Here is a 23445-nt window from a genome sequence, read left to right on the forward strand (position 1 = left end):
TTTGAATGTAGAGGTGATATTACTAATCAGAATACGTTACACAGGGATATTCAGAGAAATATATAAAGCATATTCTCCCCCCCCCCCCACAGTCACTTTTCACATAATTTATTCTATGTTTTTCTAAATTATTGACATTTTTCTTTTTGTTTTTTTAGTTAAATTAGTAAGTTTTTTTAAAACTAACACTTTCCGATGCTTGGGTTGTTGACAAGATGGATGCGTTAGTGAAAAGAAGGTTAATCATATCGGAATGTTTTACGCAATTCCTCCATGATAAAAAAAGTAGAAAGTGTTGTTTGAGTCTCTAGCAAGGAAGATCTGCAACTAACAATATATTTTTGAAAAAGTATGTATATATAGGAATCTGCTCAATATCGACATATACGATAAAATTTAAATAAGAATTAGATTATCCGTTTTAGCAACAGATAAGAAAATATTAGATGATTGTAAGCTTTTAGGCAATTTTCAGAGGATTAGTGTATTTTATTAATTATTAAATTTAGAATATTAATAAATTTTGAACATCCTTGAGACGTAAAAGGTTTGAAATTTATGAATTCCTTACTTGCAATACTACTTTTGTTTACATCAATGAAGATATCTTTTTAATTGACAGTTGTAGAGTCATTAGGCTTTTTTAATGCTGGAGACTTGAAAAATGCGCAGTGCTTTCGCCGGGACCTGTCGCATGTAAGTCCAGTATGCTTCCAAATACACCACGAAAGCATGCGGAAAGGAGGGATAAAATACCTTATACACTAAATATCAAAATGAAAACAAAATTTATTTAAACCACATAAGACAAAAAAAAAAAAAAAAAAAAAAAAAAATACATGCACATGCAGACATTATACCGGCAGTGACCAAATTTTGTAGACATTGTTAGAAGTCAAATTAAAATAATTCACCGTTATTCGAAAAAGCAAAGATAGAGAAAATAAAGGCCGCAGAACTCACCTAAGTCATCCATATGATAATTTTGCATACCCCTCATCCTTCGGGAGCAAGATATTAAGTCGTTGCATTGTGGCGTGACTGTGTGGTGGATAAAAAGATGAGGTACGGGCATGCTGTTCGTGGTGTTATCCAAAGACAAGCGGGCTCCCCATCTATCCCTAGAAACCATTTCTACATCTGCACAACCTACGGGAGGACATTAAATTTCTTCTGTAACAGAAGTCAACTGACGAAGCGAATTAAATAACTTTTAGAACACAGATATAATTTTATGTCATCTAATCAATAGACAACAGCAGATTTGAGGAAACATGCCTCGTTTACTATGCACATTCTGCATTCTTTTCTTTGCAACTGTTTAACTTTTTATTACTAAATTTAATTACCTAATATAGTTACTTCGGTGTGTATTCAGAATTTGGAATTTTTGCCTGCGAAATTTCGAATTATTTTCATTAAGGAGCTTGACGTTTCTTACGCTTGTTCCGTTATTTAAAATCGATTAGCTTCTACGTTAACAAAACTTTTCTTTTTCTTCCTGGAGGAGCTGTCTTTAATGTAAAATACTAAATTTGTCTGACTTTTTGTGATTTACTTGTAACTACCACTAAGTTATCAAATCTAAATGAAATTTTTAACGCTCCAATAAAAAGTACAAGCTACATCACGGGTATAATTAATAAAAATTTAAAGTTATAAGTAAGTGAAAGTTTGTTTGATACCAGTTTATGGAATGACTCGAAGCTTTCTATGCAGGGAAACAAAAATTTGGTCTTCAAATATTTCGAAATTCAGTCTCTTGTGTTAAAAGATATTTAAAAAAATTGTAAAATTATGCTAAAAGTTAAAAATAGCTATAAATATTCGCTAGAGAAATAATACTGATACTTTCTTGTTAAAGCAGCCACCGTATAAATTCTGGCCGCATTTGCACGTTGCAGACTGGACGATTAAGCTTGCTAGTTTTGGCTATTAAGTGCTGTTGTACGTAGGTAGGTTTTTTTTTTTTTCAACCTTCGATCGCACAGTATGATGGCCAGGTATGCGGCAGGTGGTTGGTGTGCGTAGTAGGCGACTGCGCATCTCCCCCTCCACACGCTCTGTCACTGGCGTATTCAACACGCCATTTTCTGTTGAGTTGCAGTCACGTAAACATGGCTGTCGCTATTCATTCTCCCACCAAGTGGGAATTGCTAGCTGTTATTCGTTTCTTGCAAGCAGAAGGGAACAGTGCAGCGGAAATTCATCGAAGCATGAGTCGAGTGTATGGAAACAGCTTTATGAGTGATGGCGTTGTTCGTGAATGGTGTCGAAAGTTTAAAAATGGCCGAACTGATGTGCATGATGAAGGGGGTCAAGGACGCAAGTCTGTCGCTACAGACGACATTGTTCAACGAGTTGACCAAGCGGTTAAGCAAAATCGAAGGTTCACCATAAGTGAATTATCGATGAAATTTCCGGAAGTTTCAAGATCTTCCCTGTACTCTATCGTTACTGAACAGTTGCGCTCGCTGGGTCCCACAGATGTTGACTGACGACCACAAAACTGGCCGAATGGTTGCAGCGTTTGAGTTTCTTGACCGTTACAATACTGACGGAGAAGAGTTTTTGAAATCCATTGTGACAGGTTATGAGACGTGGGTTCAATATGACGCGCCCGAAACGAAATGACAATCGCAACTATGGATGCACACAAATTCTCCAAAGAGACCCACAAAATTCAATCGAACCTTTAACAACCGTAAGGTTATGGCAACTGTTTTTTGGGACCAAAAACCTGTGTTGCTTGGGGAGTTTATGCAGCCCAAACAACAATTAATGCAGGTTCATATTGTGAAACTTTGCGACGCTTACGGAGAGCTATTCAGAACAAACGAAGGGGCATGCTGACTTCTGGAATTGTTCTGATCCACGACAATGCCCGTCCTCACAGCGCTGGTGTAACCCAACGGCTCCTTCAGCAATTTCAATGGGACATTTTCGAACATCCACCATATAATCCCGACCTAACGCCGAGTGACTTTCATCTGTTCCCTGAACTGAAGCAATGGCTTGGCGGGAAGAGCTTCCAAAATGACGTGGAGCTGAAAGAAACCGTCACAACTCACTTCCAATTATTGGCGGGAACATTTTATGAAGAGGGTATTGCAAAGCTTGTTCACAGATATGACAAATGCCTCAATCGTCAAGGTGATTATGTAGAGAAGTAACCTGTATTGTACATTACTTTTGGTAATAAAATCTTTTTTGTATATTCACACGTTTTTTCTTTATAGCCCATCGGAGGTTGAAAAAAAATAGCCCTCGTAGCTTTAACGAGAAAGAACCATGATACTTTTAAAGTTAAAAAAATAATAAAAAATGTTAAACAGTAATTTTGCAATTATAGAAGCACTATGCTCATGCATAACGGAAACTTCAGTTAAAATCACGTAATACAATCTTCTTGTGGTGCATGTAAACAGAGCTTTGATGAAGCCGACAACAATAATATTGTCGATACGTATTAGTAACAAGACTTAGAAAGAATTATAGAAACACACTTAAATTATTAAAATATTGGAATTATTTGTAAATCTTTATTGTAATTAAGAATGTTGCTATAATCATTATTAAAACTATTCAGTTATGCCGACCGCTAAATAGTCGTCTGTCATGACAGACAGAAGGATATTGTTATAAAATCAACTCTTCGAACTCAGAAATTAAAATATATACATTTATTCACATCCACATCAGCTGTATAAAATCTAACATAAGAAAAGCAAGTTCTAATAAAATGACTAGCGGTGTCTCAAACTGGATAAAAGTAAGAGCCAGAGAAGGCTTAGAAATAGCATTTCTAACAGATATACTAATGCAATAATATAACTTAAGGAGACACAAATTGCCCAGCCTTTACTGGCGTCCCAGGGCTTAGTAAGATTTCTTGAGCGAAAAGTAAAATGCGCCTATGAAAATTGATATGGTGATGATATTAATGCTGGTGCCATCAAATTTGGTATAAAATAAAAAGCAACAGAACATTTGAAAACAAAATTGTTGATCAACAATAGAATGTTTTATAAAGATTTCTTCAATAATACCGTCACATGAAATTATTTTATATTTAGATACATATTTAAAAATAAAAGAAAAACAAGTTAAAATATTTAAACACGCGGCCAGCCTTCATCTGGATTTTAAACGTACTGGAAAAATTCCTGAAGGGAACACTAAATGTTAAATTTAAAAACTGCGCAAAATTTTACTCTGCTGAAAAACGTCATAAAAAAGTATTACATATAACAAAATTTCAATGAAATAAGCAATATCCCTTAATGCAAATATTAATTATCCTAATAAATAAATTAACCAACTTCCCGTTACCTTCTCTCGACAAACGTCCAGTATCCAAGAGAGACATTAAATTTAAAAACTGTACAGATTAATCGCCTACATATTTCCAAGTGGCAACAGGGCTGATTTTCAACAGTCAGCAGTCCAGTATACAATTGAATGAAAAACTGTTGCCAAAACCACATTTCTAAAAGAAAGAAACTATTCAAAATGATGCTATAAAATCGAAAAGATAAAATAAAAAAAATCTGATTCAGATTTTGAAAAACAAAATCGCTTCGAGGTGCACTGGCTCTTGTCTAGATGCACCTATATATTAAATTTCGTAACCCTGGGTCTATTAGCTTACGCACAGTACATACGAAAGACACACAGACTTTTTCTTTTTTTCCTTTTAATTCTTCTTGTAGAGATTAAAAAAATAAAATTCGACAACATTTAAAAATAAAACTTATCTTCAGACGCTTTATTTAAGTTTTCTGCAGTAATTCACATGTTTATACAATTGTTATACATTCAAAATTGAAATGAAAAGCAGTTTAAAACATTTAAATTGAAAGCAATAACTAAATAATTTTCAAAAATTTAAAGAATTTAGAGATTCCTTCACATATATACTTTACATAAAATAATCAAAACTTTTAACTTTAAGGGAAAAGGAAGACTTTCCTTAAAAGTAAAACTTTAATATTTTAATCCTAGTTATTCTAGTTTTATTTATTGCGTGTTAAATAATTTTATTTATTGTAGTTCATAAAGTAAGCTGGAAGAAAATCATTTGTAAAAAGCTCTAGCATTGCATTAGTTCTGTAAAATGCGCAGTATGATAAGAATGCTATAAAATAAGCTCATTAATATTTATACAATTCAATCATCTTTTATTCAAACATTTTAATGTCAAAATGTATGATGCCTTACCTTGGATTATAAAATGCCTTAAAAGCGACATGGACAATAGGATAGGTAGTAGGAAAGCCATTTCAAATTTACCTATAAAAGCAACATACGTATATTTGATTAATTAGAATTAGAGATCATTTTCAGTAAACATAGTTCTAAATTTGTTTAGCTTTGTTCTCCAAAAATAAGTATAGACGATTCTCAATTTACGAACTTTCGCAGTTGTGAAAAAACCCGTTCTCAAAATGCAAAATTTGTTCCGAGTCGAAGAGAAAATAAGCAATTTGAATGAAGCTAAAGTAGTGCCTACCAGCGGCCAAGCGGTAAAATCGCTAAACGCTAGTAGTTCGTTCCTGATTCGAATGCTTGTGAACGGGCTGTTGCATGTATGTTTTCGTAGATTTTCCCATGTGTAATTTGTATACGAGACAGTTTCCCTTAGAAAGTCCTCCACAAAGGCATCCCTTCCCTTAGGCAGATAGCCCTCGAGTGCTTTGCTGTAATTAAATAAACCAAACGAAACAGAAGCTAAAATAGTCTGCTGAGTGCGATGGCAAACCGTGCTATTATTTTATTTATGATTAAAGAAAAAAAAAAAAAAAACAATTTAGACAAATTTAGACACTTATTTTCTTAATAAAAAAAAACATCAGAAATCGGTGTTGCTTGCCCATTAAATATGCCAAGTCCTTTCATCCCTAATACAGCCTCCTGATGACACATATCCCCTTTATTTGTCGATGAATCTTTAGAAGGCGAGTCAGACGTTGACTGACCACCACCCATGTAGAAATTACTACCCTCATCCTAACCCTGTCCAACATGCCTCAAACCCAGCAATCCAAAGTACTAGATATATAGTAAAATAATTATTTATTTATGAATTTTACGTATAATGTACTGCATTAAGAATTTAAATGTATTATTGTTTTTTTTCATATTTTAATTGTTTATTTGACAGTATTTATCTCTTTTATTTTATGAATATCGTTAGAATATATGCATAACGAACATAATAATACTTTACCAACAAATTCATGGTACGAACTGCCGTTCGGAACGTAATTCGTTCTTAAAAGTGGAAAACCTGTAAGATATCGATGCTTGGCAATTAGACAATACGGAATTAATAATTTTCTAGTAACTGCAGATCTAGTTCTAAGCGGAAATATTTAAATTCGCATCATATTAAAGACATAGGAATCACGTATTTATAAAACTCCAATTTACCTAACTACACGAATTTATGAAAATTTTTTTTAATAAAATGTCCATCTATGATGAATTTTACGAATTTTTTTTGGAGCCTTTATAAATTCGTAAAACTGAGATATAAATTCCTTTGCCGTATTGCTATTCTGAATACACATTTTCGCTTAAATAAGATAATACAAACCATAGTTAAAAGAACTTGCACTAAATAAAAAATCGCTGTGCTTAAATAAGGAGTTAGAACATAGTATAGTCCTAAATTACTAAGCGCATTTCCTTGCTGAATAGTGTGTGTGTGATTATGGCAAAGCCTCGAGGGCTATCTGCCTAAGGGGAGGGATGGCTTCGTGAAGGACTTTCTAAGGGAAACTGGCTCGTATACACGTTACACATGGGGAAAACCACGAAAACACCCATGCAGCCAGCCCGTTCGCGGGATTCGAACCTCGGACCGAACTACCAGTATTCAGCCACTTTACCGCTCGGCCGCTGGTGGGCCCCTTGCTGAATAGAGAATAATCTAAATCGAAGGTGGCCGTTTGTGTTACTGATTAAATTACACATGATTTCAAATATCATTCTGATATATGCGTCGCGTTTAAAGTAATTCAAAACTACCTGCATTAGTGGTGCATACTTATGCTCCAGTCAACATGCAATCTCTTCGATGTGCTTCAAGCATTTTGTGTGTCATTGTTCTAATGATTTTCACAATTCATTATTTAAATTCAACATTGCTGCATAATATGCTGTTTACATATGGTCTTTTAAAATTTCCCACTTAAAGAAATTTAGATTATTATGGGGACCGATTTCTTGGCCAACTTGATCTCCTGATTTAATATTTCTTTTATAACCATCCTGCACTATTTCAGAAAATGGGATAAATGAATAGAACGATATAGTTTAATTTAAAGAAATCAGAAAGCAAAATATATGATTGTTTCATACTTTCGAATGTTTTTCTATTTCATTCGATGACGTTGACAGATTATTTGAGCCAGTGCTTTCCAAATTGTGAATGGTGACACACTAGTTTTAAACACTAAGCCAAGATAAGTTAATTTAAAAAAAATTATCTTATACAGTTATATAAATTTTTACGGAATTTATATATTTAAAGCATAATTTCTGGCTCCGGAGAGACAATCAGAGGATTTATCGTCTTGTCTTAGCCTCCAGTTGAAAGTAAAGAACAGTTGAAAAGAAAGACTGTTTTGGAAGTAATGAACAACTTTCAATGAAATGTTTCTTTAAAAGAACTGTATAAACCTTTTACAGAAATTCTAGACAATAATTAATCCATAAAAACCATCGTTATTAAGTAAAATATACATACAGCACAGAACACTGTTCGTTTTCGAATGTTTAAAGCAAAAAGAAATCCCCAAACGCACATAAAGGCCGATATTTAAAAAGGAACTCTCAAAATTTCCATTGTTCTAGTGTGAATATAGTCATACTTTAGACAACATAAAATATAAATCAAGTTTTGTTTTAACTAACAAATTATTTTACCTGTTAGTTAGAAGAAATTTAATTTTCTGGTTTGGTCATCACCAATACACATTTTAAGACTATATCTGTAAAATTACTGTTTTATGTAAGCTAAAAACCTTCATAACAAAAGAGCTTATGAGATGAGAATAAGACTTGCAAATATTTGATGCATAAACTATTTTTCAAGTCATTTCTTCAAACAATAAAAAAGAGAAAACAATGATGGGATTCTCCCATACCTGTTACGTCGATTGTGCAAGCAACAGAAAATAATATCGCATAAAGGATGCAGCAAAAAACTGTTCATGATTCTTAAATCAGATAGAGAAATAAAGCATTTGGTATGGAAAAATACTTTTGCTTTCTCAAAACATTGTTGAAATTATATTGTCACATACAACGCCATTTTGAAAGAATGTAAATGCATTTATACTTTTGTACATGCATATAAAGGGACTCAAAACTATGATAGATCGATTTAGTAATGAATTCTCCGCTGCTGCAAGAAACTGTGAAATCAGAGAACTGCTTCTGTTTTATAAAAGTAACCGATTCAACATTAAACAAAGTAAATATTTCCCTTGAAATCTGAATATAATAATGATAATAAATAACAGTGATAATATAAAATATAATAGTGATAATCAGTTAACTTCACGTGATTTTTTTAAGTACATAAATAAACTAATTACAAAATATTCCTCATAATTTCCTAAATACCCCATCATCGACCCTATTGTAAGACGGCCTCACATAATAAAATTCTACATTTTAAGAGGTATTTTTCTGATAAGATAGTTACATGCATATGAACCTTTTACACAGAAGATTTTCTGAACGGCAGATGATTAAATGTTTTAAATACCACAATCAAGTAAAACTAATTATTAAAGAAGTACTAAAATATTTGAGATAAATTGAAATAATAATCATTTATTGTTACATACATAACCGATATTTATAAGCTGAAACTATTCTACTATAAAGATAATTAGATGATCTAAATATTATATTTCGAGATAAAATTAAATATATTATCATTTAACATGAAAATTAAAGGATGAGATAGATTACTATACTATATCTTTTATGTATTAGGATGCGCATATAAGATGAACACGATTTTCTGAAATATATTTTAAAGGAATAACATTAGCTAAAACGGTTTATATTTTGGTAGAGCTAAAACGGTTTATATTTTGGTACCTATAATTTCTGACCAGATAAATTCAGACTGAAAAGTAATTCACATACTTGCTTGAATTCCTCGGTCTCTAAAGAAACAGTTATCAAATATTTGGAGATATATATATTTATATTTCATATCGTAACTTTGGGGAAATTATCACGATAAGCTAAGTTCTGTTCCTTCCAACAAAGCGCGTGGGTGGGTGAGAAAGTATGGAATTTCCACATCAGGCGTCGGTTCATTCTTCTTTCTCCAGTTTTCACATCCTTACTTCCCCCTTTTGTGCTCCGTTACTTCCGTTTGAAGGTTTTTCCTCTTGTGTATTTTATTTCTGGTAGGAATTATCAATTATGTAATTAGTTGCTTCGGAAGCGTTATGTTCCGAACAGTTGAAAATTTTTAAGATGACCGGAACTTTTCGAAAACGACATTTTGTGCACATTTGAATTCGGGGAAAAAATTTGTAAGCTGCAGACACTATATTCAGTATATTAAATAAAATAATTTATGTTAAATAACTCATTAAAATTAATAACTCCGAATTTTAATTCCTAACTCAGCCTAAACTATTACATGAATTTCATATTGGACTTAAATAGTCGGGAATATTTACAGAGATTTCATAAATTTTGAAACGTATCTACTTTATCTGAAACAAACTCGGAATCTCTCGCTATGCCACTATTGCCAAATGTTGTGCTTAATATGTTATTGAAATATATTCTGCTTTTCTTCATTTTTTTTCATCCATACTGAAACAGGTGCTAAAATATTTAAAAAGTACTGGAAACCCGCTAAAAATTAAGAATTTCCTTAATATTCCTATTGGAATTGCTTGCGATATCAAACAGTCTTTGATCTTTTCAATAAAAGGTATTACATTGTATAAATGTCTACCGATGTTAATGGACATATTCAGCAAAATGTCGGCAAAAGAATCAGTTAGAGATAATAACGAGCTTTCATAAAAACAGGCATTAAGTATGGATTAGATTTATTACATCATGGCAATGCATATAGAATTATCTGTGTAATCGAAAAGATGCCTTTGTTATAAGGGAAGTGGCTTATATTCATATTACACATGAAAAGGCCCATGCGGGCAGCTTATTCGTCGGTATTTGAACGCCTGTAGAAATACCATTATTCAGCGGTCTTATTTATTGGGTCTGTTGTGGACAAAGAGACATTAATACTGCTGTTGAACTTCAAATGAAAATTCATTGAAAATGGAGAAACTCTGTTTTACATCCGAAGTTGCAACAGTATGGCTGTGAACCTTATCTTTCTTACAACAACACTGCTGTTATAGAATACGGTAAAATTACTTTAAACAGCAGTAAAAAGTGGATATCATGGAAAAGCATAGGAGGATTTATTTTCCTAAGAAAAAATTGTTAAGAACTTACTAAACGTATTAACGTTGTACAGGGAAAAGTCCCTTACAGCCAACTCTTACAGCTATTTCTATCTGACCTAGGAGCTATTTAGCAAGTGGTATTGGATATTATTGGGAATATAACCAAATGAACAGCTAATGATTTAATGCATGGTAGGCTGCAGGGAATTAATATATTCCTCCAATGTATTCTTTTAAGCAGTAGCCAGTACATCCAACCGGTACTTTTAAATTCCAGTTTCGGCTGTGGGTAAGGGTCCGATGTACCATTGACAGACTCTGGTTTCCAAATTCCGCTTCTTTTTGACAAGGAAAATGTAATTTTCATATTCCTCTAAATAGTTAAGGATGAAGAACCGAGCTTTGGTTTCCCTCTTCGTGCATTAAACAGTTAGAAAAATTTCTTGAAGGAAATTATAGAAATACGATTCCACCCTATTCCAAATGAGCTATTAATCTCAGAATATTAAAAAAAATTAATAATTATTTAGGTTTTTGATCGTAATTTTATTCGAAAAAAATTTCAGCTTTCTTATGACTTATGATTCATTGAGTTGCTTTTACACTGCTTGCATGCAGAAAAAGAGAGAATATGTTAACCGACTTATTATTTTCAGTTAACTAAAATATTTTCAGTTTGACCAAATTCGAGTATTTTTTGAATTTGATTTTATATAGGAAAACTCAACGCATTTTTAGAAACAGAAAACGCATCACTTTTCTTTAGTATTAATCAACAATTTATTGAATTAGAATATTAAACACCGATCATGACATCCCGTCTTCCATTCTCAGCTAAACAAGCTATGTTTATGGATTTTCTTTACTTTTTGCCATATTCAACTCAGATACCAGCCAGTTCCCCTCAAATACTCATTCATGAAGCTTAGTAATCTTCTGATAATAAATGCCCTATCATCTCTGCGGATGTTTTCACTTATTACGCTATAAAGTATTTCTCTCTCTTTATTAGCATGCCTTCGTAGTGTAATAGACAGCACGTTCAACACGCGTTCGAGAGGTCCGTGGTTCGAGTCCCGTCGAGGGCATTGCTCATTTTTCACATCTTCTGCTTTCCAAAAATACCTAATGTGTCTCTACAACGCAAGCAAAAACGACCCACTAATGATTTTGTAGCTAAAGTCGCGAAATAGTTGTGGTTCTCCTCAAAACGGAATACTGTTCGAATCCCGCGAACGGGCTGGCTGCATGGGCGTTTTCGTGGTTTTCCCCATGTGTAACGTGTATACGAGCCAGTTTCCCTTAGAAAGTCCTCCACGAAAGGCATCCCTCCCTTTAGGCAGATAGCCCTCGTGTGCTTTGCCATAATTAAATACACCAATACACCAAACACCAAAACGGAATACTAAATGAATGCAGCGCATGGAAGTGCCGAGGTTTTTTTCCTGTTTAACATGAAATGAGAACTAGATTCCTTTATAAAGTCCTTTTGCGATATGCATATTCTTTACATAGGTAATATTGCCTATAAATGCTCTAAAACTTTGGTTTCACGATTATTTTGAATTAAATTTTAAAATATTAGACCCAAAAAACAGTGCACCGGAAATATTTTCGAAGAATATACAAGCGGGAAAAAAGAAAAAAAATAGAGTTCCAAAATTGTTCTGTTACATTCTGGAAGAATCAAGAAATTGAAATATAGCTCACTGAAGTGAATTAAAAATATTTTTATTAAATTTATCATTTTAATATAAAAATATTGTGTAATATTTATCTATAAATAGTCAGAGAAAATGATAAAAGTCAGAGATAATGATCATACTAGGTATTTACTTTATTTCTCGTATATTTTTCCCTCTAATTTTACTAAGTTTCAGTTTTTTAAATCAAGAGAGGAAAATAATGCGATATTTGTCATTACTTAAATGAGAAATAATTAAAGGAACAACTTGTAAGATTTAAAAGTGCACGTGAATAGATCTCTAACATTAGTGCATTCTATATTTCAGAAAACTGAATTGCAATTATTGCTTTCAATACAATTCTTTTTAATTACATATTATAATTTGATATCCACCCGTATTTTCATACTGCTGGTGAAGAATCAGAAGTTTCTGAAGCATGTATTAAAAAACTGGAGAGGTTATGCAAGGGGGAAGTTTTGTCGATTGCCAATAATGCACTAATAAAGCGAATCCTCTGCTATAAATTTCATTAAAAAACACTTTTTTTTTGCATAAAATTTCATGTGCGCTTTGGAAATGGAAACGATCACGAGTGGTTTTAAAGCAGTATAACAATTTGGGAACAGTGTAATACGGAGTTTTTTGCAGATTTCATTTTCACCACCATCTTCTTCACGATGGTTGTAATTTTCCTTCTCATCATCCATTAATGCTGATTGCCTCTGATGTTAGTTTCACTATCGGTAAAAAGTACTTACATGTTAACGCAATGACCTTGGCTCAATTTGGACACTTTTTACACATAAAAAGGTAAAAGTTACTTATCAGGTGCAAGTTAGTGGTTTATGCGCCTTTTTTTAGGAAGATTCCCAAACTATCGATATTTATTGAAAATATTATCAGCATATGAAAATAAAATATAGTTTACCAACTTAAAATACAAATTTAAATTATTAAATAAGGTACATTAAAAAATAACTCATTTACATCGTTTCTCAAATCTTTCTGTAATGTTTTGACGCTATTCTTCTTCTGAAGTACACAGTGATCTGTTTTTGCTTTAAAAAAAAAAAAAAAAATTCGGGGAGATTCGGTTTCGTCCAACTCTCGGTAACAGGAAACGTATTTGTGTTTGTTCTCACAAATTTTCTTAAAATTCTGTATCCTTGCAGAAATTTTACATAATTTCTTCCATTGCTGGCAAATTCTACAAACTCATATTTTAAAACTAAGCCTAAAAATATCACGTTTTTTATTATTTTTTTATATAAAAAACAATTGGAACTTGGAATAAAACAAAAAAAGAACACATTCTTAAATGGCGGAGTTACTTGACTGAAGGATTATTATGAGCATGATTGTCGGAAGAATAATTATGGGCATGGTTGCCAGAGTTTGGCACGTTCTGAAAATTTGGCGACTTCTGCTAAGCTGGAAGTACCTTGTATAATATGCATTCTTACCTATAGGAAGGGTTATTTATTCATTTGAAAAATCATCATCATGAATAATTGCCAATTGTTTATCATCTTCACTGGCTGGTAACTACTCTCTTAAAGCCGAAAGCAGTTATTAAGTATTGCAGCACTGATATGTCCTTGGAATGCAGAAATCATCCATACTTTGTAAAATCGTGGAAAATATCTTTAAAGATATAGAAGAGTTGTAAAGGTCTTGACTGTTGAGTGGAAAGATGGAATTTTGTCTTCAAATATTGAAACATTCACAATGCATTTCAGTGATTGAAGTTCGATTGATAAGGATCACTAATAAATCAATAATCATAATTATTACGAGACTTGGAGAAACTTGAGAGCTGGCATTCACTGTGATTAACTATTCTAAAGCGCAATGAAGTATTTTTGAAGCAAATTATTATGTTTATGAAGAAGGTACTACAGTGTCTCAAAAAAGTGATGGGACACTTGTGCTTTACAAAAGGAAACTGCAATAAAATAAATTTAAAAAACATGTAAAATTTTTTGTGGGTGTGTTTCATACTTAAATTTAGTAACAATTATTACATAACATACATTTTCTCAAAATATTAAAATATTAATTTAATAAAAATACAATTGTTTAGAACGGAGCAGAAAATGGCTCACTTAAATGATGGGACACTTACTTTTCCAGCAAATACTTATCCAAAAATTTTACTTTTTAAAAGGTTTTAATATTTTGTTGGATTTCCTTTTACTTTTAAAACATGATTTAATCTTCTTGGGATGGATTCGACTAATTTTTTTGTGATTTCTGGAGCGATTTTACCCCATTCTTCTTGAAGCACCGATTTTAATTGTTGTTTTGAAGAAATGGTGTGTTTGCAAATTCTTGATTCCAATTCTTGCCGAATATTCTCTATGGGATTTAATTGTGGAGATTGTGGGGGTGTTTTTATTATTTCAGGACAGTTATACGGCAGCCAGAGTCTAACGTTCTAAGCACTGTGCTTGGGTCATTGTCCTGGTAGAATTAAAAATCGTTATGAAGGTTCAATTTTCGTGCTGAAGATTTCAAATTTTGATTTAAAATGTCAATATTAAATATTAATTAAAATTTACTGATCCATTATACTGTCAATAAACACAAGATTACCAACTCCAGCGGACGACATACTCCCCCATACCATAACTCCTCCTCCACCATGTTTTACTGTTGGCACCAAGTTCTGTTTGCGAAATTCTTCCCTGGGTTTTCTCCACACCAAGATTCTACCGTCAGAACCAAATATATTAAATTTACTCTCATCAGCAAATATAACTTCATTCCAGTAATCAGAATTCTTATTTATGTTGGATTTTGCGAAAGCCAGTCTGAGTTTTTTATTCTTTTCACTTACGAAGAATTTTTTCCTGGCTGCTCTACCGTGATATCCAGTAGATCGAATTACTCTTCTAATAGTCTCAGAATTAACAATTACTCCATATAATGCTTGTAAATCAGCAGTAACTTTAGGAACACTCATTCTTGGATTTTTTTTTAAATATTTCGAACGATAATTCGCTTTATTCCATTGGATAGCTTTGATGGTCGGCCATGTCTTCTTTTATCCTGAATCATATGATTCTTTTTATATCGTTTAATGATATTGAAAACTTTTGAATGACTGAAGTTAACTGGTTCAGTAGTTTCTGTAATAGATTTTCCACGTTCAGTATGCAAATTAATAACTAATTTTTGAATTCAGGCAAAGTTTCTTTTCCTTTTGCATTCATGGCTGCACAGAGCTAAAAAACACAAAAATTCCAAAACAAACTGGAGAGAAATACTGCAGACGATTTTATAAATTATTGGCAATTGTTTTTGAGTAAAAATAAATACCCCAAAAGATATTTTTATTGCTTACTTCAGACGATTTTTGTTGCATAGTACGTAGTGTTCCATCACTTAAGTAAGCCACTTTCTGCTCCGTTCTAAACAATTGTATTTTTATTAAATTAATATTTTAATATTTTGAGAAAATGTATGTTATGTAATAATTGTTACTAAATTTAAGTATGAAACACACCCACAAAAAATTTTACATGTTTTTAAAATTTATTTTATTGCAGTTTCCTTTTGTAAAGCACAAGTGTCCCATCACTTTTTTGAGACACTGTATGTTCCTAAACCATTCTTGGCACATGAAAACATATCGAAGAACCTGAGTTTTCCTGTTTTTAAGACTCAAACTGGCGAATATTTCCTACTATTAAAATATACATTTTCATTAAAAATTCGGACATCAAATTTATGTACTGTTAAGCCTTTTTCCTATTTATTGTTACTTTTGATTTTTTTTTTAATCTCATTGAAAAATACAAATTAAAATTAATTAAAATTAACCATTTTTTTATTTTCAAGCACAAAAGTTGGAAAAAAAAGTCAAGCTTACCTGCAGCAACTTGAAGTTAGGACTATGTAATTGCGCTTTCAAAGCCAATCATAATTTTCATTCACGTTCATAGCTCTATGGCTTGCGTGATTGAAGTTCGATTGATAAACATCTGTGTACGTTCGAACTCGGGTATAATTTGAGAATCAACTACCATTAGGAATTCGGCAATCATCGGGTTATTTTTACATATCAAATGAGACCGAATTTCGGGTATTTGTTTAATATTCTTACAGCGCATTTGAACCAAAGAAAACCTGTTCTTCTTTGAGTAATTAGTATGCAATTGCGTGAGTTACAAATAGGAATTCACTAAATTTCTAAAGGAAGTACGCGAATTATACCTCTGTCTGCTGTTATAAGATTCTGTTCGCTGAGATCTGAAGAAGTTATTTATTTATTGATTATAACTTTTTATTAGATAGTTAAGCAAATGGCAAAGCACTAGAGAGCTACAGTTCGACAACTTGAAAATTTTATTTGAGTGGAAAAGAGATTTTCAGTAGACCAGTTATGAGAAAAGACTAGGCTGTAATCGTTCGTCTTTTCTTATTTCATTCAGTCTTTTCGCCCATTTTTCAGACGATTTTGCTTTGATATAAAAAAATCGCCTGCTTTGGAAAAACATTTTTTAGCTGCAAATATATTTTTGAAAGTGCAAATTATCGTCTGCTATTTGACAATTTCGTTTTCATGCCAAATGGCGCTTTCAATAGACGTTTCAAGCAATAGACGAAAGGCCATGTTTGTGCTCTTTCCGAAAACAATTATTCGTATTTAATTATTAAAAAGTGCCGTAAGTGAAAGCCATGATGTTTCGGTATCTAAAGTAATGATAAATAATATTGTCAATAAGGAAGGAAAAAAACATCAAAGTTTGACTTCAAGGGAAAAAATTGGTCAAAATACATATCCAAGGAAAAAAAAGGAATGTTTTAAATGTTGCAAAGGTAAGAACTTTAATGTTAAAAGAAAATCTTAGAAATCACAGGACAGTTGCATAATCATTAAAATGCTCACTGTCAACTGTAAACAAATTGATTAATGCTGATTTTAATTTAAAAAATTTTCTTCTTCCTCACTGCTTGCCTTCGTGACAGTAATCGGAAGCACGTTTGGCTGGTAATCGAGAGGCACGGATTTCGATTCCAAGCAAGGGTATCTCTGATTCTTTATGTTTCCCTACTCTAAATATCAAAAGACTACCGATGTCATCTGAACTAAAATGTGGTGGAAGATGATTCGTCATTATCTGGGTTTGGCGACTAGGTCCCATCTTCACAAGTCACCCTTTAAGGGTAAAAGAATGTAAGGAATTTTCTTCTTCCTTATAGCGTACTTTCGTGATGGAAATAGAAGCACGTCCGGCAAGTAATCGGAAGGTCCGGAGTGCGAATCCTAGAGAGGGCACTGTTCTTGTTCCTGATTCAAAATAAATCTAACGAGTCTACATACGTATATGCAATAGTAATAACTACAAATGGTAAGGTTAGTAATTATTTTATGCTGATGGTGTGCTAGTACATTTTAACGTTGTTCTAAAATGATTAAACTTATTATTATTATTATTCAGAAAGCTTGATTAATCTACAGCTGGTTAATCTGCCCCAGCTAATCGGAAGTTCATGGTAACTAAGTTTTTAAAAATAAATAAATAAATAAAAAGAGAGAGAGATTGAGACTAGTAGGTTATTTGAATTATTTCTTCAAAATTAAACGGATTTCTTTGCATAGGTGCTCGAAAATTGGTAAAGATATGTGAACTTCCAATATTTCTATATAACTGGTAGCTAAATCATTATTCTGTTATTAAGCACAGAATCAAAAGGTAATATACCAAAAACAATATTAGTTTAGAATATCAACCAACAATTTACCCAAATGCGCAATTCATATTGCTGAAAGTATCAGAGAAACTCACCAACAGAATACCAGAAATCTTTTGCACGGTTTTTAAAATGTCGAAAACAAAATGTCTTTCTTCCTCAGTTGTGTTTTCCCCCCCTTATGAAATAGCGCAAACTGGAAGGAAAAAAAAAGAACTTTTCAATGTAATAAAAATAAAAGGATTATGCACAGCTGCGTACTTTTATCTAAAGTCCAGTGGCATTTTGATTTTCAAGTTCCTCTTCCCGTAACCACCTGTCATCGTTCCCATTACTACAAACATTTGTTTCTTTTGTTAGTTTTTATCCCCCCTTCTAATATTTCATAGAATTATTTTTATTGTAGTTTTTAAAGTAGTAACTCATTCACAAACTATATCGAGTCTCGGCGTAAGCTGATTATGATTGAAAGAATCTTTGAATTCTAAATGCATTATAAAGTGCATATTTTGATGGCGAAATGTGATTTAACTGATATCATTATTAATTGTGCATTACTGGTCCTACCATTCTGCCGAGTCGTGAAATCAAGTTTTTAAATCTCTTCATTTAGTTCATATTTTAGCAATAGTGCAAAAAGGAAAAAGAGCTTTGAAATGAGATTTTGTAAGAAAATAGCCCATCTTCTCATCTAAGCTCGAAACCTCCCAAAACATCGCAGATAAAAACGTGGAAGGTTTAAAAAAAACACGAGAAGAAAACGTTTTCTCACAAAACCTTCTTCTGATAAATGAAACTAAGGAGAAAGCATCGCAGTCCTTGAGCCTCATGGTAGAATATAAGACAGTATGCAAACTTGGCAATTTTCAACACAGTTGTGCAAAATATCGTGGTATGAAATAAAACATATAATCGTGGGATCTTTCCATAGCGGTGACTCGGCTGCACCCTTATGCACGTGACCCACTGTTCGAAAAGATATAACGATGCAGCGGTGTTAAGGAACTATGCACGAATTGAAGATAATTTTCTCGCTTGATCTTCGACACCATCATGTCAATTAAACGTTTTTCATAAAGATATGGACACTTTTATGCATATCCGATTTTCGTTTCGTTAGTAATTAATTAATGAAGCAGAAGATGTATCTGATAGTTCCTTTATAGAAATACACGGCCCTGCTTTCTGGAAACACAGATTTCAAACATTGAGTACACAAGAATAGTGGTTCCCAAAACTTGGGTTGCATCATGAAATAATTTTCCCTGATAAATTAATATATTTGTACATTTTTCTTTCTTGTACGAAATAGAGGAAGTCGCGAAAAAATTTCAGGTATCATAATTGAACGGAAATATCCATTTTGACAGTTCCCGAATCTACTTTTTTTTTAAATTTTTTTTCGTGACGTTTGTATGTACGGACATAATAAAGGACAGTTATTTCCAAAACGGGTTGTAAAATGTATTTTTTTTGTCATATTTGGACGTACGTGCGTACGAATGTATGTCGCATAACTCACATTAGCCGTAGAACATTGAAATTTTGTACATGGGACTGCTATAACAGCTCTGCAGCTCTCTTTTTTAATGCAATCAGCAATACAAAAAGCATATTTTCGGGAGATTTAAAATTTTCTATCGCCAGATGACTCCTACGGTCTATTAAATTATACACATTTTTGGCTGCACTGCTTTTAAAATTATTTTCTCGAATTATTCTAATTTAACCGATTCTTCAAGGCATGTTCAAAATGGCATCAAAAATTACAAATTTTGAAATTAAATATCCTGATCAATTTTTGTCATATGAAAATCAAATTAATTGTATTTTTACTTCCTTGAACAAAGGGAGAAAAGTACTTCCTTTTACAAAGGAAAGGAAGTATTGTAATCACAAAAAATTCCGGGTATCATATTTTAACGAAAATACCCATTTTGTACGCTATCGAATGCAATTTAACGATATTTTTGCGTGACATCTGTACGTAAGGACAGAATAAAGGACTGCTATAACATATAATTGTGCTCTTCCTATTTTGGTTGCACTCGGCCGCACTAAAAGTATATAAATAAATATATGTATTATATCCCCTACCCTGTTACTTAACTCAGTGAGCTCAGTTCTTTTACTCGTCTATATTGGCAAATTGTGCACTTTTTGCTTTAAAAAAATGGATGAATTATATGTTATTCTTATCTTCTCGTTAAGGTTTTTATGCCTTTAGTTAATTTTCATGCAACAGATGTAGAATTATCAACAATTTAAAAGTTTTTTAAGTGCGGCTAAGCCTAATAGTTTTACCATAGCAGCCATATTTGTTTACATTTGAAACTTAGAATAGTGAGTTAAGTCTTTCTGCACCACCAGTGCCTTTTTCTGAGTGGGAAGCTTTTAGTTTTGTGCACCGAAATGTCTGCCTTCTTGCACGCCGGCCGAATGTTTGCTTTTGTGTAGAAACTGTAATTTTAATTCTAAAAATCGTTTTTCTAATTGTTTTAACTGTATTTGGTGCTTTATGTTTTTCTATATTTTTCATTTTTTAATAAAAATGGTTTTATGCATTTTTGCCTTATTTCAAAGTGATAACTGAATTAATTGAATGAGAAATATATCTCTAATGAAATGCAGGAAAAAATGCATATAATTTAATATTCTGTACAAGAAAGTCATGTGGTGTACACATCAGATATTTTAATTTTAATATTAGTAATTGTATACATTACATTTTGCTTTATTAGGAAAATTGAATTTATTACATTTATTTCATTTAAGTGTGTGTTTATGTATTTGCTGTATACAGGAGGCATTCAAAATTTTCGGATTAACTATAAGATTAAATAATTTGAAATATTTCATCAGCTAATTTTAGGTGAACAGAAACACAGTGGTTTTTCCTAGGAAGTTGACACAATTGGGATCTGATCTACCTCTCCTTGATAATGTTGAATCAGATTTTGATTGTGTTTCTCTTCCTTTTCTTATTTACATAGTTTGTATTGTGTTAGGATTTTCTTTTGATTTAAATACACTAAGTTGGTATGGTCTTTTTACTTTTTTATTTTATTTATTTATTTTTGTCGAGAGATTTGGAATTATACTGGTTTTATATTTTATTTCTTGCAGGTCTTTGAAATTTTGATTCTAAATCTATTACTTTTATGTCTATAAATAATTAATATTTTGCGCGGAAGTGATTTAGGATATTTTTGTTGTAAAACGTTTCTGTAATACTATATGCTACATATATATGTCATAAATTCGAAACACAGTCACGATGGCGAGTGGTAGGGCGAGAGAAAGAAGTTGATACCAAACTAGGTTTAGTCAATTAGCATCTTTATTATCTGCAGATTTGTAGGCACACTAGAATAATTCCTTGTAGACAATATACTCTTTAAATCATAGCAATTACGACGATTTCTTACATGCACAGGTAAAAAGATGCGACGTCATTTCAGGCAGGGCAACATAAGCAACACAGAGTTCTTTGCATGAAAGAAGTCCAGGCAGAGACCAGCTGTCAAACACTTGCAAATTATCAGTGGAGGAATGATAAATGGAAGCGCACTTGATGTATCATACGAAGTGTGCATCCATTAATCATCATTTTCTACCCTAATTTTCATATTTTCACTTTCCTATCGATTATGTAAAATGTGTCTAGGCACTTATTCATTTCAAGTTTTATCATCATTTCACCATTCACATTCTTTTGTTGTGTTCCTTATTGATGATTAAAATATTTTTTGTTATTGCCTACTTCTGTATATAAACGCTTCAGAGTTTAAGCACAGCCTCGACTTATCATTGAAGAGAATGCAGACCCATTATTTTAGATTCCAGCTGTAATGTACTCCACATAAATTTATGCTTATTGAGAAGTGAATGAAATATGAATCGTTGGCTTTCTGATATAAAGACCTTCTCATTAAGCCTTTGTGTAGATAAAATAAGCTTTTCATTAAGCCTTTAGTGCCGCTATTGAAATATTCCAAAGCTCTTGTGGCGAATAAAAACTCTAAACTTAACTTATGACTTGATTTCCTGTTACGATAGTAAGCTACAGACAAATATTGATTTTTAAAAGCAGTTGCTTTTTGTGTCTTCCTATCAACTGTCAGCGACAGCTAAATTGTCGTGAAACTTTAAATAAATTATTTTCAGAAAGTGACCTGAAACTTTCAGAATATTGTGAATTTCAGAATTTGACTTGAAACATTCAGCCATCTTGCCAATTGCATGTTTATCTGCCTTGCATCGCCTGCTACCGGCCTCAAAGATTATTTTCAGTGACACTTGGAGCCATAAAACAGAGACTGCTAATATTAAAATTAGAGTTTTTGCGCCCAAACAAGCAAATCAGCCAACAGGCAGACAGACCAAAATTTTGGTATACAACATTGAAAGTTAATGTTTGTTCTTCCTTTGCAAAAAGACATGGAAGTTGGAGCACCAAATGACTTATTTCACTGTTCTACTAACACAACAGTGTCTGGCCTCGTTACGCCTACCATCACTTTTACATTGCTCATAATTCGACAGATATCGCATGCACTAAAGTTGTAAAATCCTTAACCGAAACATAAGAACAACATAATTCGACCCCTTTAAAAGCAAAAATGCAGAATTTACTAATATATAAGAACAAAAATACAGAACTGAACGAGCCGTTGTAACAAGACAAGAATATATATATATTTATGCATGTTAAAGTAACCGATTGCAAGGAAAAAGCGAGAAGTACAACTAGATGTTATAGCACACCCATATACTAAAACATTCTACGGCTACTCATTCAAGAGTTATTTGAGATCCGTATCTCACGAAACGAAAATACTTGAAAATACCGAAAAATCTCTTTTCTGGACCCATTTTAAAATCCGTTATTGGAAAAAAAGAGCCCTATATTTATTCTGTTCAGATACTATGCCAAAAATGTCATTCCAATTGATTTAAAGCGGTAAAAATGAATACTTTCCTTGAAATCTGGTACCCTAATCTGGTAAATCGCAATTATAATTCTTCCTTTAATTCCTACAAGGAACTAGAAGGTGACAGTTTTGTATCTTCCATTCTGCACGGCCGATTAACGAAATTTCGATTGCATTTTTCATACCGAAAAAGCGCGATTTAGAATGTATCTTATACACTGACTACCAATAAGTATTTGGACACCTATGCAAATGACGATATCTGCGGTCCTAAGGTACTCCCCCGGTATATATCGTGTAGGAAACAGCATCGGCTTTAGTGGCATGCAAGATGCCTCGCAGTTCGGAGCTCTCTGATTTCGAGAAAGGTATAATTATCGGGTATCACAAATGTGGCCGATCCTTAAAGGACATATCTAGCGCTCTGAAGTACCCAAAATCGACAGTGGCTATGTGATTAAGAAGTGGAAGGTGAGCGGTGATTGTCGGAATGTGCCCCGAGTCGGGAGACCAACGAACCTGGGAGGTAGAGACCGACGAGTGCGGTCCAGAGAAATTCGGAAGAACCGCACCCAACCGATGGCCCTCATCCGCGATGAATTTCAACAGGCATTCGGGAGTATTGTTTCAATGAATACCATCCGTAAGGAAGCACATCTG

General features: G+C 32.8%; 1 protein-coding gene across 1 annotated transcript in view; it reads right to left on the reverse strand.

Moving 5' to 3' along the window:
• The window catches only part of LOC118183854 (peptidoglycan recognition protein 3-like), a 35808-nt gene extending 26481 nt beyond the window's left edge, over positions 1 to 9327 (reverse strand). The window contains exons 1-3 of the mRNA XM_085817800.1: positions 9169 to 9327; positions 5221 to 5292; positions 964 to 1149 (exon numbers count right to left, since the gene is read on the reverse strand). Coding sequence (XP_085673926.1) covers positions 964 to 1149; positions 5221 to 5292; positions 9169 to 9238 — 328 coding nt within the window. The 5' untranslated portion in view covers positions 9239 to 9327. The remainder of the gene's footprint in view (positions 1 to 963; positions 1150 to 5220; positions 5293 to 9168) is intronic.
• Positions 9328 to 23445: the final 14118 nt, after the last annotated feature.

The sequence above is a fragment of the Stegodyphus dumicola genome, chromosome 5 (genome assembly GCF_044657685.1).
Source record: "Stegodyphus dumicola isolate Sdum_Otavi_A_Nest chromosome 5, ASM4465768v1".
Lineage (NCBI taxonomy): Eukaryota > Metazoa > Arthropoda > Arachnida > Araneae > Eresidae > Stegodyphus > Stegodyphus dumicola.